The following is an 18593-nucleotide window of genomic DNA, read 5'->3' as shown; positions in this document are numbered from 1 at the left end:
AGATTGCTAATACTACTGTGCTTTGTTGCTTAAATTAATGACTGAAGAAAATGCTAAATTTCTGCCAGAGATTAGTGAAAGTAAAAAGGGACTCTTTTCCCTATCCAAGTCCGTAGACCCACTGAATTCCATCTGCAATTCTCTTGGAGGTTCAGTATTAAGGTAAATATTTTAATCCTCAATTTACACACAAGGAACAAAATTTGAGAGAAGTTAAGTCATTTCCAAAGATCACACAGTTAGGAAGTAATAGAGCCAGGGTTGAAACTCAGAAGCTTTTTTGCCCCTGAAGTGTGTTCTGTTTTCACTATAGCACTGCTTCTCAATCGTTAATGAGCATATGAATCACTTGAGAAGCTTGTTAAAATGCACATTCCTAGGTCCCACCCCCAGAGAGTCTGATTCAGTAGGTCTGGGGTGGGTCCTGAGATTCTGCATTTCTGACCGGCTTCCTGGCAGATGCTGATGCTGCTTGCTCTTGGATCACATTGCATCTCCCATTAATGATTTGGGGAATCCTATTCAAAGTGAATGGAAACTCTGGTGGCATAGTGGTTAAGAGCTACGGCTGCTAACCAAAAGGGTCAGCAGTTCAAATCCACCACATGTTCCTGGGAAGCCATATGGGGCAGTTCTACTCTGTCCTATAGGGTTGCTGTGAGTTGGAATCGACTCGATGGCAACGAGTTTGGTATTCAAAGTGATGAGTCTGTCGACACTCAGCTCCTGGCGGGAGAAAGAGAAGCTAGCGTGAGCATTTTGTACTGAAAATTAGAGTGCCTTTGTGGTGAGGACCTGCCGATATAGGCTTGCCCTCAACATCTCCCTTTGCTATATTCTCCTTAAGCTGCCTGCTTTGGACATGCCTCCTCTCCAGCAAACCCAAAACCCAAACCTCTTGCCTTCTAGTCAATTCTGACTCATGGTGACTCCATGTGTTACAGAGTAGAACTGCTCCCTGGGGCTTTCTTGGCTGTAATCTTCAAGCAGGATCACCAGGCCTTTTCCCCATGGAGCTGTTGGGTGGGTTTGAACTGCCAACCTTTATGTTAGTAGTTGAGCAAAAACTGTTTGTACCACCCGAGGAGACTTTTCCTCTCCAGGCTGTTCTCCAATACTATTTAAAAAAAAATTTTTTTTTCCAATTTTTGTGAAAAGTATACACAGCCAAAGATACACCATTTTGACGATTGGTACGTATACAATTCAGTGATATTAATTATATTATTCAAGTTTTGCTACCATTCTCGCTATCCTTTTCCAAATTATTCCACCACCATTATCGTAAACTCACTGCCCCTTACCATTTAAAGCTGTTTTCACTTGGATGAAAATTGTGCAGGGGAAGAAGAGGTCCCAGGGTGATGACCCTAACTTTGGCCCTGTGGAGAGCTGATCCCCTCTGACACTGCCCCGAGACCCAAGCCCTGCTGTGTTGCAGAGCCGGACTCCCACACAGCTGTGCAGACACTCCTATCTGTGTGTGTGAGGAGAGACTCAGCCTGCGCTGAGTCCAGGGATGCTCAGCCTTTGCTGAACACTGGAACCACCTGAAGAGCTTTAAAAAATACTGTTGTTAAATGGTACAGCCATCGCGGAAAACAGCTTAGTGGCTCCTCAAAAGGTTGAACAACATAGAACAACCACATGACCCAGGAATCCCTATCATAGGTATATACCCAGAAGAAGCAAAGACAGGACTACAATCAGAAACCTGTACACCAGTGTTCATTGCAGCACTTTACATGATAGCCAGAAGGTAGAAACAGCACAAATGATTATCAACAGATGAGTAGAGAAACAAAATGTGATACATACACACAATGGAATACTACTCAGCTGTAAAAAGAAATGAAGTCCTGATCTACGCCACAACATGGAAGAGCCTTGAAAACATCATGTTCAACGAAATAAGTAAGTCACAAAAGGACAAATACTGTATAATCTCACTTATATGAAATAAGCAAATATATAGAAACCAAAGATTATCAGTTGTTACCAGGGGCGAGAGTAGGGAGAAATGGGGAGTTTTTGCTTAGGGGACATGGAGTTTATGTTAATGGTGGTAGAATGAATTGGAAAAAGGATAGCAAGAATGGTTGCATAACATGAAGGCTGTAATCAATGTCATTGAATTAGACATGTAAAAATTGTTGAATTGGCAAATGTTTTGTTGTGCATATTTTCACCACAATAAAAAAATGGAAAGAAAAAAAAAATACTCTTGTCTGGGTCCCACCCCAGAAGTCTAATGTTAATGATCTGGTTGCTGACTGGGCATTCCTTAGCTGATTCTAAGGAACAGCCAAAGTACATACCCACTGGTTTAGAGAAAGAAAATCAATTACCCATGCAGGAGTGGAGCGCCATCTAGGCACCAGGCACTGTGTTTGATGTTTTACATGCAAAGTCCTGTGAAGTGGGTGATACTATCCCCATTTCACAGATAACGAACTGAGGCTCATAAAGTTTAAGTCACTTATCCAAAGTCACATAGCAAGTAAGTATATGAGCCAGAATTTGAACCCACATGAGTTCTTAAACTCCTGCTGCTTCCCCATGGAGGTGACATAAAATTGGCCACATTCTCTCTAACCCCCAGACCTGACTTTTTCTCTTTTAACTCACAGCGTTTAACCTCTTTGCTGTAATCAAGTGCTTAAAAATGTCACTGATCTAGAAATCTATCAGGCCCTGCCTAAAGGAGGCTTGAAGATCTGCAGGGTCTTTTCCAGCTCCAGCTCCAGCTCCATCTCCAGGTTCCGATCTATTTGTCAGAAAAGTGCCTCCTATTCGTTTCACTGAGTGCCTCCTCTGGCTTCCGAAATGTAACATGACAGGTGACAGATGTCCAGAAAGGCAGGGAGGTCCTTGGATTGTGATCATAGGGGAATAAATGACTATCCCGAGGAGACTTAATAAATTACCCAGCGTCCACTGTACACCATGAGCGAACTTTTCAAGCTTGTAGGCTAGGAATTTCAAGAGAGAAAGTTTTGTGCTAGCCTGGGGCTCCTCCCTCGGAGGCAGCAAAGGAAGGAGAAGACAGACTGTGGGTTAGATGACCGGAGAGCAGATACAAATCTATACCATCCTGACTGTGTGCTTCTACAAAAAGCATGTAGCCTCTTGAGCCCCCTCTTCGTGGGTGAAATGGGCATAAAAATAACAGCAACCCAGTAAGAATTAAATAGATAATGTGTAAGAGTGTTGGGCGCAAAATTCAGGCCCTCAATCATCGACAGCTCTTAATATTATTACACCTTGTTTTGCCATAAGCCTGATCAAAGGACTTTTTTTTTTTCTCTAAGTGCTCTTGGATAAAGTTTTCAGCTTTAATCAAAAAAATTTTTTTATTATTATTGTGCTTTAGATGAAAGGTTACAGTGCAAATTAGTTTCTCACTCAAAAATTTGTATACAAATTTTTTTGTGACATTGGCTCCCAATCCCTGCAATGTGTCAGCACTCTCCCCTAACAAATATTCTTGTTCAGGCACAAGTGCCAATAGACAGTTATTTATTGTAGTAAAAATGTTCAAATTTCATTGCAAATGTATTGCCAAGCTAGAGGTATGCATATTTGTCCACGGGCATTTTCTGTAAGACAGATTCCTAAAGGTCTTTATGGAGATGCACTGGAAGGGGCCCCAGAAAAAAGAAAACAGTTGATGTTAGGATGTTAGACTTATTGGTAATCTGTTGTTCATTCATTAAAAATGAAATCTATTTATTGTTGTAATAGTTGTATAATAACTGAATTAAAAAAAAAAAAGTAAAGCCAAAAAGATAGTAATAAGGAAATTTTTGGAAAAGCTACAGTGTGCATTCACGTCTATGAAATTGTTGTTGTTAGTTGCCATCTTCTTGGCTCCAACTTATGGCAACCTCATGTATAATGGAAAAAAAAGTTGCCCAGCCCTGTGCCATCATCATGATCGTTGGTGTGTTTGAGTCCATTGTTCTGGCCATCACGTCAGTCCACCTCACTGAGGGCTTCCCTTTTCTCTGACCTTCTGTTTTACCAATTACATCCTTTTCTAGCAATTGATCTTTCCTGATGATGTGTCCAAAGTAAGCAAGACAAGTCTCACCAGCCTCACTTCTAAGGAGCACTAACCTCTTCAAACAACCCTCTGAGGTCGGTATTATTATGCCCTTTTTTTTTTTTTTTTGGATCAGAAAACCAAAAGAGAGGTTAGAAAATTTCCACAAGATCACTCTGCTAATAGAAAGTGGGTCAGGGATTTAAACTGAGGTCTGACTCTTGAGGCGTGCACTACTTCTACAGGCTGTATGCCCATTAGAGCACGTCCAATCCCCATGGCCCAGAGAAGGCTGCGTCCTGCCTGGAGCCACATAGCTGTAGCACTAGGATATTACAGCCCAAGTCTTCAGTCCTCAGGGATCCAGAAACTCAGGTGTCTTCTTTCTTGGAGAAAAATTGCATTCCTTAAATATATTAAAAAAAAAAAAAAAAAAAACCCGCAAAATCTTCAAATAAACTTTATTGGATAATTTAGGTTAGAAATGCAGTATTATTGGAAAATGCCTTGATAATAACACAAAGATTCATTGCCCCCCTTCTCCTTCCACCCAAAAGCACTTTTGGATACCCAAAAAACCCCATAGTTTCCCAAGAGGCATCATCATAAACACATAAATATTAGCACCACAAAGAGAAATAGTAGGCACCATCCTCCTTGGAAAGCAGATCAGATTGTCAGCATGCTTGGGTGTGTCTGCTTAATGGAGTGGGTGGAGAGCAAGAACAAAGATAGCTCTGTGTCAAGTGGAAAACATCTTCATAGAGAGCTGAACATATGTAGATTCCATCAGACAATGTAGGTCACTTACGGATGTTACCTGGCAGCTTTGCACCTGGCTCTGTGAAAATTACTAATTGGCTTCAAGGTATAGTCAGTCACCTGACTGGCTGGATTACAAAAGAATGTTTTAGATCCATTAGTGCAGTAGGTTTGCAACAGGGAGCCTGTATAGGGCATTCTATGCACAGTGGAGTGTGTGCTCGGCGTTGGCTATTTAATGAAGGAGAAAATCAGAGAAAACCTGAGAAGGGATGCAACTGATGGAATTATTCATTTGAATATTTTGCTCAGAATGTACCTGAAGTGGCCATTCCCTACATACACCCTATGTAGAAATGTGAAGACACATATCTTAGTCATCTAGTGCTGCTATAAAAGAAATACCATAAGTGCATGACTTTAACAAAGAAAAATTTACTTCCTTATGGTAAAGTAGGCTAGAAGTCCAAATTCAGGGTGTCAGCTCCAGGTGAAGGCTTTCTCTCTCTGCTGGCTCTGGAGGAAGGTCCTTCTCATCAGTATTCCCCTGGGCTAGGAGCTTCTCTGTGGAGGAACCCTGGGTCCAAAGGTAGCACTCTGCTCCAGTCACTGCTCTCTTGGTGGTATGAGGTCCCCCTGTCTCTCTGCTCACATCTCTCTTTTATATCTCAAAAGAGATTGACTCAAGACACAATCCAGTCTTGTAGATTGACTCCCACCTCATTAACATAACTGCCACCTGTCCCACCTCATTAACATCATAGAAGTAGGATTTATAACACCTAGGAAAATCACATCAGATGACAAAATGGTGGACTATCACAAAATAGTGGGAATCATGGCCTAGCCAAATTGATGAACATATTTTTGGTGACATAATTGTATCCAAAACTGAGATAAAAACTTAAAATAATGCAATGTTATTATCTAACACAGATTAAAACAAACAGAAGATTTCTCAGCCACCTGCAAAATGGAGGTGGAAGATTCAAGCCTGGAACTGGAGATAAAAAATACCAACTTTTAATTCTGTGCTGTTAGGCTGTGGGTGAGGTACCTAACCTATTTACAAAAGAGAAGGGTTCAGCCCTCCAGTGATTCCATGGAAATACAGAATGGTTCTTGGCTGAAAAATCAATATTACTATGCCTCGGGAAAAAAATATGAATAACACCTTGAAAAACAGACATTTCTCCTCATTACTTCCAATTCCATTTTTACTCATCTCACCAACTCTGTGGGCAGGTATACCAGACACAAACAAATCTGTTGCCATCTAGTTGATTTCGACTCATGGCAAACCCATCTATCACAGAGTGGAACTGCCCCACGGGCTGTAATCTATGGAAGCAGATCGCCAGGCTTTTCTTCCCAGGAGCCTCTGAGTGGATTTAAACTGCCAACCTTTTGGTTAGTAGCCAAGAGCATACTGCGTACCTGTGGGCAGCTGGCTGGGTGGTATTCCAGGAGAAGAGAGCAAGGGCAGGCAGACTGGGAAGCTGCGTTGTGGACCCAGAGCACGTGGAGGGCTGACCCAGCTGGAATCACACCCCCGGGCCCCAGTGCAATGGGTGTCTAGTAGGCTGATGGCAGATCCACCTCATCCAAAAGTGAAAAAAGGTCAGGAGAAGGAGAGGACAAAAGCAAAGGGGCTCTTTAGGAGAAGAAACACTTTCACAGCCATCCTGAATTTATAACTCCAGCAAAGATCAGAGCTCAGTCTTAGGTCATGCAGCCTTGAGAACAAGAAATGCTAGCTGTTGGGGGATGAGAGGGGCACATAAACCCCTAAAAGAAAGCCAGGAGTCAGCTGCCATGCATCTCATCATTTAATCTAGAAACTCGGGATCCTTGTCAGTAACCTGAACACTAAAAATCTTTAAACCTCTTGGCCGATCAATTTGTCCCCTAAAGCTATTTTATACCATGTTAATTCCCACTGACGCTAGTGAATGCGGCACTAAACAATTACTGCCTGCCCGGCTGTTGACCTCCACTAACTAGGTGTTCATGGCTTTAGATATTTCTGGTCAGTTTCGACATTTGACAGATCTGTCCGCCAGATTGTGCAGCCTTTCCCCAGGAGTAGCTGTCAGCCAGGCTTTGAGGAAAAACACAACTCCCTTGACATTATTAAATACAAAAGGCCTTCAGACCTGCTGACACCAGAGACTTTATTCAGAGTTCAAGGGTAAGAGCTTGAACAAACCGATAGCATTACTGAGCCATATACCAGACCCCAGGAATGGTCGTTTGGGCATTCTTACTCTACTAAAAAAATTGATCCCAAAAGGAAGATAGTAACATTAAACTCATATATGTGTTGTCATGGATTGAATTGTGTCCCCGAAAAATGTGTATCAATTTGGCGAGGCTATGATTCTTAATATTGTGTGTTTGTCCACCATTTTGTCATCTGATGTGATTTTCCCATGTGTTGTAAATCCTACTTCTATGATGTTAATGAGGTGGGATAGGTGGCAGTTATGTTAATGAGGTGGGAGTCAATCTACAAGACTGGATTGTGTCTTGAGTCAATCTCTTTTAAGATATAAAAGAGAGAAGTGAGCAGAGAGACAGGGGGACCTCATATCACCAAGAAAGCAGTGCCAGGAGCAGAGTGCTACCTTTGGACCCAGGGTTCCTCCACAGAGAAGCTCCTACCCCAGGGGAAGATTGATGAGAAGGACCTTCCTCCAGAGCCAACAGAGAGACAAAGCCTTCCCCTGGAGCTGACACCCTGAATTTGGACAAGCCTGCTTTACCATGAGGAAATAAATTTTTCTTTGTTAAAACCATCCACTTGTGGTATTTCTGTTGTAGCAGCACTAGATGATTAAGACGTGTTTTTGGATTTCTACATAGAGTGTATGTACGGGTGGCCACTTCGGGTATATTTTGAGCAAAATATTCAAATGAATAATTCCATCAGTTGCATCTCTTTTCGGGTTTTCTCTGATTTTCCCCTTCGTTAAATTTCTTAAAATTTAACATCCCACAAACCATATGTATTCTTACAGTTTTCATATCATGGTAATATGTACTCAATTATGTCTGTACAGAAAATTGATGTTCCATACAGAAATTCCATCAACAGTCAAATATAATGCATCCGCTGTGGAATTCTGTATATTGTTCTTAATTCACCAGACTGCTGTGTAAAACATGTTCCTCCCCTGACAAAACAGAATCCAAACTCCCATTTTATGCTAGACAGACAGACCCCTTATGTTATGTTAGCCCAACACTGCCAGTCCTCCTTCTACTGATTTGAAAATAGATCACACAGTGGTGCCTCATGTCAGCATGAGATGCTCCCAGGCCAGTTAAGAGACTGCAACGTGCACTGAACCCACAGAATGCCTAACTGGTCTTGAAGAGAAGATTACGATGATACGATTCTCTCATGGGGCAGTGTGCGTGTGTGTGCATGTGTGTATGTGTGATTGAGTGCAGGACAATTGGGGAGGACAATGAAAGGGTGCCCTCTATCTGTACTCTTCTGTTAGAAGTTGAAAACTCAACAGTGGCCTTATTCTCCACTTACACTGAGACTCAGGCATTTGTGCAAACATATTCAATAATCCATTCTGGGGTGACAGTTTAGTTGTGTCAGCATTTCTATCACCAAGGCCTGTGTCTACCATTCTTACGCAGTCACAAGTGCTGCAGAACAAAAATGGATATGAAAATACCTGAGGCAAGAAATAAACAAACCAAGGAACCAGGCACTTTTCTTTAATATTTGCATTATAAGATAAATACAAAAAATCCGTTTTAAGGTATTGTTAGACTGATTTCTATTTTTTCCCCTTGCTTATTTTGGCATAAGAAAGGTGAAAATCCATTCATTAATGGCTTCTCTCTGAGAAGATTCACCTGCCTATGATTTCGGTTTCCAGTCGTTTCCTTTAGAAGTGAACTAATCCATAATGTGTCCTGAGGGACAACTTGGCTGATCGTTCACAAAGAACTAGAGGGTGTATAAAGAAATAAAAACAATGCCTATAGGAGGGCTCACAATGTAAATGAAGTTATGTACACAGAAGGTAAGCATCTTTTCTTCAAGAGTCATACAACCAAAAAATTGAGTGTAAATTCAATTTTGGCAAATCACATTTTACCTGTATTGGGAAAACTAGATAGATAAAAGCATCTTACAGTTTATTCTTTACTATCTTTAAAGCAATACAAACAGAACAGTTTTTATTTAGTTTATTTTTGGTATATCCGTATTTTCACAATTGGATTTTTTTTTTTCCAAAAATAATCTGTTTACAAGAGGAGAAAAGCCCAAGTGAGTACACAGTATGCAGTGAGGATAAAATGGAACGGAATTTAATGAAAACGGAATACATAAGTACTGAGTAGAGGAATAATGCATACATTAGATCTGGGTGGGGTTAATTAGGGAAGGTCACATGGCTGTGTGTATACATGCTGCTCTTTCAGCAACATTGCACTATACAGTATTCCAGGACAGCCACAGAGAGACTGACTATGCAAACATCATCTCACATCCCACCACCAGAGGAAAAACATTATTAGATAATTTTAATGCTACTCCAGAGGCAGGGAAGCCAAAACGTAAACATTTCTAAAACCAACTCTTGATAATTCACACTTATAGAAGCAAAGAGAAAAGGCACCAATAATCCCAAAGAGCAGATAAATACAAAGATCACTGAGTTGGCTTTGGAATGCCCTTTCCTTTTTACATTTAAGTGTATCTAATGTTCAAAGCACACACACACACACACAAAGGGAAGCCCCGGTGGCGCAGTGGTTAAGTGCTATGCCTGCTAACCAAAGGGTTGGCAGTTCAAATCCACCAGGCACTCTTTGGAAACTCTATGGGGCAGTTCTACTCTGTCCTATAGGGTTGCTATGAGTCAGAATCAACTCAATGGCACTGGGTTTGGTTTTTGTCTTTTTAATGTTCAAAGAACTCACAAGTCCACTAGGAGTAACCAACTCATGAGTAGTTAGAAACCTTCTCCAGTCAGTCCCCCTCACCTGAACCCCTGCTAAAACCCCTGAATATTGACAGTTTCACACTTAAGTGGCAAATCAGTGTTTGTTTTCAGTTTAAATAGACATGCCCTCTCTTTAAACTTGCTGTTTGACATTTATTTTCAGGAGTTGGAATACAAGATACATCAGCAGGAGGAGCTGAGTGGAATAGACACTATCAGAGGTGGGAAGGCAAAATTTGCCCAGATAAGCCTCAATCTGTTCCAGTGTCAAGAGTACTCTATATTAACTCCCCCAACCTGGGTAATGCATTCTTAAAAAGGAAAAGCAAATCATCCTGTGACATATGGGCATATGGAATGTCCTTACCATTAGATTAGAGCTGCTTAATGCATAGAGAGTTAAGTGATACTCAGACACATTCTTATATTGACAGCTAAGTTTCTACTGTTTTCTGCTGGACCACTGTCCTAGTGGAAACACTGGACCAACGCTCCGATAGAAATAAAAACAAAAATTTTATTGAAGGAATAATTTCATTCCAAGGTAAAGGAGGACATGTGGTATTCAAACAGGCTTGAGTATGTGTTCTGCTTTACAGACAGAATAGTAGGGTATTTAACAGGCAGAGTAAACAAATGCAAACAAATTCACATCAAAGCAATTTTAGGAGAAGGATGGAAAATTTACAAGGGGTGGTTAAACTATAAACTTTCTTAACACCAATTTCTAGCCTAACACAAATCTCTTATTCTTGATACAATCTAAGGCAATATATCTAAAGGGAAATGTATAAACATTCTTGGTGTGGGGGTTTAGTGATGGTTTGCAAGCTGAGTCAAGCTTAATTGGGGTGTTTGAAATGTAAAGAGTAAAGATTAAATCAGCTCTAAATCTAAAGTCTTTTGAAATGTAAACATTGCCCATCCATCTACGGGGAAGTGAGATAACCCAAAAACCAAACTCATTGCCAGTTGAGTGGATTCTGACTCATAGTGACCCTATAAGACAGAGCAGAACTGCCCCATGGGGTTTCCAAAGAGTGGCTGGTGGATTTGAACTGCTGACCCTTTGGTTAGCAGCCAAGGCTCTCAACCACTGAGCCACCAGTGCTCCAAGGGGAAGTGAGATAGGGCCCTGGAATTCAGAGTTAGGATAGCAAGTTTATTTACATAAGTTAAAGCCCTAATCTCTGCACTCTTTATGTTACTGAGTCAGGACTTTTACAGCTGCGATCTGTCTCCTTGTTTTAACAAACTTTAGATTCTATGTAGTTACCAATTTACAAAAACTAACAGATTGCAGTGGAAAAATCCCGAAAAGTGAAAATTAATTTGGGAGACAGAATGGGGTAAGGCTTGATATATACTCATCCTGGCTATAAAGTTATTTATAGGTTCTAACTTCATTTAAGGTTATCAGTAAAGCCTCTCCTCTGAAGCCAGCTGCATAAATATTCTTAACAAGCATGGGATTTTTGTTTTTCAAGCAATAAAAGTTTGATAAAAAGTTGAATGCTTTCTTAGAAGAGTAGAAATGAAAACCTAAAGTTTAATTCAGAATGGAGTTTTTAATTTTAGGTCTGAAGTCACCTAATTCAGACATGCCAGCACCTCAGATTCTAAAATTCACATACACAACCACTGCAAATAAGATTTTGGAATTTATGGTCAGGGACAAATAATCCAGTCCACCATTGGGAATAAACAGTGAGAAACAATTCTCAAAAATTCTACTAAAGCGCTGCAGTTCCTTTTGAAATGCTACAAGTTATTTCTTCTTGTTTTGGTTGCCTCCTTTTTTAACCCCCCCCCCTTTTTTTTCATTGCCTCTCTGTCCCTCCCAACAAACTCAGCCTTCTTGCTCTTATCTTTAATATATTGAGCTATTTCTTTATTTCTCTCCCAAGACTCTGCTGCTTCATCCTCTTGAGTTGTCTTCTGAACTTCACTCTGGATGTTCTTGAAAGCTCTTGCCCATAAAAGTTTCAAATAAAATCTCATCAAAGCGTTTTTCGTCCCCACTCTGAGTCAGAAAAACCCATACTCCTAAATTTTACAAGCTAGACCTTTGCTATGTGCAGTGGATCAAGATCACAGGCTCCCAGGGATACTGGCTCTCTATAAACCTATTTTTACACGTGTAAGCCAAGTTCACAGCAACCAAAGGATGACCCAAGACTCATGCAAGCCCCCGTCATTCTACAATGATTCCCACATATTTAGAATTAGTGCAATATAATGGAAAAGGAAAGAACATGTGCTTCAGAGTCAAACCAAATTGCATTTGGATCCTAGTCCCACCACTTATTAGCTATGTAATCTTGGAGAGGCTCCTGAACTGTGAGCCTTTTTTTTTCCCATCTGTAAAATAGAGATAATAATAGTACCTATCTCTTAGGGTTGCTATGAAAATTAAAAGGGATAATGTAGGTAAAATGCTTGGGATAAGGTGCTCAACAAACAATAGATATTATTCTTCAAATATTAGTGAATTTATAAAAATGAACTGTTATCAATTTCCTGGTTTTTAGCACTATAACTTAGTAGATGTCAGTCTTGAACCAGTATTGCAACGTGATTTTCATCTCGTCAAAATCTAAGTTTGTCACTGCTGATTTAATTTTCTCCTTCCAAGTTCAGGTACTAATTTGAGATTTATGGCCAAAATCTAGCCTGAGTGATCATATTCTGCCCATATGAAATGAAACTCCCTCTTGATGCTGGAGATTGCATATTTGTGTCTACATAATAGTCTGCTCAGACTTAAAATGTTGACCAGTGCTGCTGGCCAGGCACTGTTGAATGAAGCAGAGGGGGAAAGGGTTATTATGGCAGGAAGAGAAATGAACAGTACCTAATGAACTTGCATTTCAATTGAGCAGGGTTTTTAATAAAAAAGTAAGCTTTTTATAAATTCTTTTGCTCAGCAACAATAAAAAAAGGAAAAGAGCACTCAGCTGGGAACAATAGCTACTTAAAAAAAAAAAATAGCTCATAAAAATCATTAAAAGGAACATTTTCTTTGTCTACCATGCAATTTTGCTGGTGGGCAACAATCCAGATCATTTAGATTCCACCTATAAAAATAAGTCCAGAGAACCTTCGTTGCTTTTCTAGCTAACAAATTACACTAACAAAATTCTACTTTCTTAATGTTTATAACTCCACCTAAATAAAATTTGGGCTTATAATTTATGGAATGTTTGTGACAATTAGAGGATACTGATCTAGTGGTAATAGGACATGCTCTTGGGTTGCTTTTCCATTAGAAAGGAGGGATGATGCTGACACATTTACTCACTCCCATCTGATGCTCCTTGTAGCCAAAGGCCCTTCTCTGTGAGATGACTGCTGGGCGAGGTGGAGAGTGACGGTGGACCGCGTGGTTCCCACTGTGCAAAATGAGCTGGCCCATTTATATATTTAACTTCTTACTGGAGTGTCTATGGTGCACACGCAGTTGGCTGAGTCGGTCGGAGAAGCTTCGGATTTCTGACATTAAGGGCCTGGAGGATTAATCTTCTACAAATGTCATTAAATTACCTTAATTGCCAGATGTAGAAGTCATTAAAAGCTCTTTTCTTTGTGGAAGCTTCCCCACAACAACCAAAGGATTTCTGCACATGGATAAAATACTTTATTTACGATAACCCTGCTGGGTGATCACAAGTGGCCCAGTAATACAACTCTTACCATTTGCTCACTCAAAAGGATCACCACCCGTACCTCCCAAAAAGTTATCTTTGTTAAAGACTATATATATATTTTATCATTAGAACAGGGCCAAGGGCTGACTGTGGAACAGACTATCAATTGCTCATATGCAAGTTCAAGGTGAAACTGAAGAAAATTAGAATGAGTCCACGAGAGCCAAAGTACGACCTTGAGTGTATCCACCTGAATGTAGAGACCATCTCAGGAATAGATTTGACACATTGAGCACTAACGACCAAAGACCAGACAAGTTGTGGAATGACATCAAGGACATCATACATGAAGAAAGCAAAAGGTCATTAAAAAGAGAGGAAAGAAAGAAAAGACCAAAACGGATACCAGAAGGGACTCTGAAAGTTGCTTCTGAATGTTGAGTTGCTAAAGTGAATGGAAATGATGATGTGAAAGAGCTAAACAGGAGATTTCAAAGGCAGCTGGAGAGATAATGCAAATTTACCAAAAAATATCATTAATATCATATGCAAGTATAATTTTGCTGAAGATCATTCAAAAGCGGTTGTAGGGATACATCAACAGGGAATTACCAGAAGTTTAAGCCGGATTCAGAAGAGACCATGGATATCATTGCTGATGTCAGATGGATCCTGGCTGAAGGGAGAAAAAACCAGAAAGATGTTTACCTATGCTTTATTGACTATGCAAAGGCATTTGACTGTGTGGATCATAATAAATTATGGATAACATTGGGAAAAATGGGAATTCCAGAACACTTAATTGTGCTCATGAGGAACTTGTACACAGATCAAGAGGCAGTCGTTCGAATAGAACAAGGGGATACTGCATGGTTTAAAGTCAAGGAAGGTATGCGTCAGGTTTGTATCCTTTCACATGTTTATTCAATCTGTATGCTGAGCAAATAATCTGAGGTGGGCTATTTGAAGAACGGGGCATCAGGATTGGAGGAAAACTCATTAACAACCTGCTTGCTGAAAGTGAAGAGGACTTGAAGCACTTACTAATGATGATCAAAGACTACAGCCTTCAGTATGGATTACACCTTAACTTGAAGAAAACAAAAATCCTCACAACTGGACTGATAAGCAACATCGTGATAAACAGAGAAAAGACTGAAGTTGTCAAGGATTTCATTTTACTTGGATTCACAATCAACGCCCATGGAAGCAGCAGTCAAGAAATCAAAAGACACGTTGTATTGGGCAAATCTGCTGGAAAAGACCTCTTTAAAGTGTTAAAAAGCAAAGATGCCACTTTGAGGACTAAGGTGTGCTTGACCCGAGGCATGGTGTTTTCAGTTGCCTCATATGCATGTGAAAGCTGGACAGTGAATAAGGAGGACCAAAGAAGAATCAACGCCAGTGAGGTGGTCCCAGCTGACGCTGCACAGAATACACATCTTCCCTACCACTTCTGCCCAAATTGAAGACTCGAAAGCAAAATAAATGATTACTGGAAATACTTCAAACCCAAATTCAAAGTATCCTAAAAGACTTAAAATTAATTGAGGCAGTGAAAGTAATAGTTATATTTTTTAAATCATTTCCTGTGTGCCTCAGTGCTTTACACATCCTTATTCCTCACAGCAAGCCTTAGATCATTATTTTCCTTGTTTTATAGACAAAGCCCACCACCTGTCAGTTTGTCGAACTCTGGTGGCTTATATGTTGCTGTGATGCACCAGCAGGGTCACCCATGGTGGAGAGGTTTCAGCAGAGCTTCCAGACTGAGCAAGACTAGGAAGAAGGACCTAGCAGTTTACTTCTGAAAAAATTGGTCAGTAAAAACCTTATGAATAGCAGTGGAAGACCGTTTGATATGGTGCTGGAAGGTGAGCCTCTGTGGGCTCAAGCATAGCAGTGATTGTGAGGATGGCGCAGGACTGGGCAGCGTCTCATTCCGTTGTACACAGGGTCCTTATGAGTGAGAACAAACTCAGCAGCACCTAACAACAACAACAACAACATGGACAAGGCAATTGTTGACTTGCAGATTAAGTAACTGCCCAAGATCATGGAACTAGGAGGAAAATACTCCAAACCAGATCTCTCTGACTCTGAGGCTTAGCAAGAAAACAGGAATGAAGTCTATTTCTAAGAAGGAAATTCTAAGCTAATGCTGACTCAAGTTCTCACAAATACAATATAGATTATGTCAATTAAAAGGTGTTTTGGGGTGGCCCAACTTTCCAAATTAGCCTTAACATTTTTTGAAGCATAGTACTCCAAAAAAAGCATTTTCTTAGCACCTACAGCTTGATGTCTACTATGTACGAGTGCACCATACCAAGGCAAAATAAATGAAAGATCCTTGCTCTGCAGGTTCCTGCACTTTAGTAGGAGAAATAAGGCATGTACATAAACAGTTGTTTCACAAGGTACCAAGTTATGAGTACCGTATGTGAGGAGTAAAATGCTATGGGAGTTTATTCATTAACAAATATTTATTGGGTGCCAATTTATCAGTGAAGGAGACACTGCTCCCTGCCTTCAAAGAGCTGACAATTCATATTACTTTTGCTGGAAGCACTAGAAAAAGAGCGACACATGTTAGCTTGGCCTTGAAGTATGCCTTGCCTTTGGACATGTGGAGATCTGAGGGTTAAGAGGGCATTCTAGGTAGAGGGATGAAAGCCAACAAAAAATGAAAAATACTGAAGCAGGAGAACTTGGGACATACATGGGTCTTTTAAAGCAAGACTCATATTTTATTGACTCCAAGATTTGATCAATTTTAAATCAGACCATTGTTTTATATACCAAAAGAAAACAAATGTTAATTGAATCTTTACAGTAGTGGTTCTCAACTGGGGGCGATTTTGCCTCTCAAGAGGACAGCTGGCAACGTCTGGGAGACAGTTTTTGCTTCCCAGCTTGTCACAAGTCGGGGTGGGGGTAGAGGCCAGGGATGCTGCTCATTATCCTGCAATGCACAGAGAGCCCCCACAACAAAGACGCATCCGGCCCACCGCTTCAGCCATGCCATGGCAGAGAAGGCCTGAACAACTACTGGATGCCATAAGTTGGAAGAAACATACAGAATATTTAAAAATGTTTTTGAAGGTAAACGAAATACAGTAGGTCATTTTGACTGAATGAACCCAGGATTCCTAAAGGAATATTGGGGGATGATGCTGGTACTCTGTATCTGAATCTGTTTTCTCACTTTTGGAATTGTCAAGTGATGATGACCAGGGGCTGCTTTGAGAAATTAATTCACTGCAGTGTAAATCCCAGGCTGGCCCTTTGAGGTCATCTGTCCATCTCTTGCTTTTGAGAAACACTGCACTCCAATCATATTAATTAGATAGACCTGTTTCTGCTGCTTCTGATCTCAGGACATAACACTGACTTACCAGTTGTACAGCATGTCATATTAATTGTTTTAAAGCCCAGCTCTATGCCGCTTATTCCACGAAGACTTCCCTGATGCACTAGCTCAAAATATTCTTTCTTCTTTGCAACTTCCTTAGCATATCATCTGTACCTCTGTGATAGCAGCCATTAGTTCTGTGATTTATCTTTCCTCTAAATGTTAAGTCCTGTGGGTCAAGATCCATGCGTGGTCCATGACTGCAACTCTCAGAGGACCCGCTACAGTGCCTGATATATCTTAGGTGCTCAATACGTATCTGTAGAATAAATACTTGAATATACAGTACTGGCAGGTTATAATTAATTGCAAACCCCTCAGACTTCTCCCAGCTCTTTTCCGCCTTTCCTCATAGGGCTTGTTTACTAAATCTTTAATCATTTTAGTAGGTCCTCATGTTCTCGTGCTTCAGCTATAGGGTGTCAGAGCGAACAGGGTTCTTTAACAAGTCCTAACCGCTGACTAACAAATCCCAGTAAGTTTCAGATGACTTCCCTGTAAGGTGGCAGCTAATGTTGGTCTCAAAACATTTAAAGAACCTCATATAGGCAGAATCCCAATTCCTCTGAGGAAACAAGAGACATATATGAGAGTGTAAATATAAACGGTAAGAAAATGTTGCACACAAAACCCAACTGCACTTCTGCTGTTCATACTTTTTGTACTCTTATGTGTATTTTGGAAGGAAATTTAGGGCTAACAACAAAAATCTTAAAATGTATAAATATTACTGTGAAAGGAAGAAAATAAGGAAAAAAGATCACTTATAGAATTTTAAGGGGTTTCTTTAAAGATGGCGCACTGGTTACGCGTATGGCTGCTAACCAAAAGGCCAGCAGTTCAAATCCACTAGCCCCTTCTTGGAAGCCCTATGGTGCAGTTCTACTGTGTCCTGTTGATATGGTTTGAGGTCAATGCAATGGCCGTGGGTTTTGGTTTGGTCTTCAAAGATATAATGAAAAGTATGACTATTGATCTTTTATTGTCAAATAGCTTAACAGTAGAAGAAATGATTGTGATCTACGTATGAAGATTATGAAGGCTGTGGTATAATTTGCAGGACTTTTTTTTTTAAGTTCCCCTCTTATTTTTCCTTCATAGTTGTTCTTGAGCATCAATTAATGTTTGGTGCTTGATTCTAGCAAGTCTTTTGCTTCATTTATTTTGGTTGCTAAGTAAGGTGATCCACCTGAGAGGAAAAAGAAAAAGTAAATGGATTAAAAGACACCTCATTATTGACAAGTTTTAAAATCTCAAATACAGAAAAACACTCTTAACTATAATTCTCTGATATTTTTCCACCCATTCATCCTCTGACAAATTACAAGCTGACTGGAAATCAAAACAGCATAAGTTAAACTTGCTTAGTGAAGCACTGCAGACTTCCAACGATCAAAGAACATTTCTGAAGAAAATACTGAAAGAAAGTTATCATCAGGAATATTTTGGAAAAAAAAAAAATTCAAACATTTCACTGGTCACACATTCACCATTCAAACATCTGACTAGAGAATTTTCTGAAATTCAGTGGCTGGTTATAAAATCTCTTTTCCTAAGACTTTTTAAAAAAGGGGGATGAACGTTCATTCATCTGTGAAGGAGGGTATCTTTGTAAAGGAATCATCAATCCAGGCCAACTTTCAGAGTCTTCTCAAACCTTATGTCTGGACAAAAATAAAACACCTGTTAGGAAAGGCAACTATGTAATATCCAGTTTCTAACAAGCATGTTTATTAATACAGATGAAT

General features: G+C 40.1%; 1 protein-coding gene across 4 annotated transcripts in view; it reads right to left on the bottom strand.

The window, feature by feature from the left end:
* Positions 1–10280: 10280 nt before the first annotated feature.
* DNAJC15 (DnaJ heat shock protein family (Hsp40) member C15) overlaps positions 10281–18593 on the bottom strand; it is a 92188-nt gene continuing 83875 nt past the window's right edge. For 2 of the 4 annotated variants that reach the window (XM_010592590.3, XM_064270083.1), the window contains one exon: positions 17809–18034. In XM_010592590.3, coding sequence (XP_010590892.1) covers positions 17964–18034 — 71 coding nt within the window. In that variant the 3' untranslated portion in view covers positions 17809–17963. Of the gene's footprint in view, positions 18035–18593 lie in introns of all 4 variants that reach the window. The other 2 variants (XM_064270082.1, XM_064270084.1) reach the window with 2 other exon arrangements.

This window comes from Loxodonta africana, chromosome 17 (assembly GCF_030014295.1).
Source record: "Loxodonta africana isolate mLoxAfr1 chromosome 17, mLoxAfr1.hap2, whole genome shotgun sequence".
NCBI lineage: Eukaryota > Metazoa > Chordata > Mammalia > Proboscidea > Elephantidae > Loxodonta > Loxodonta africana.
This window is presented reverse-complemented; position numbering and strand designations above follow the sequence as displayed.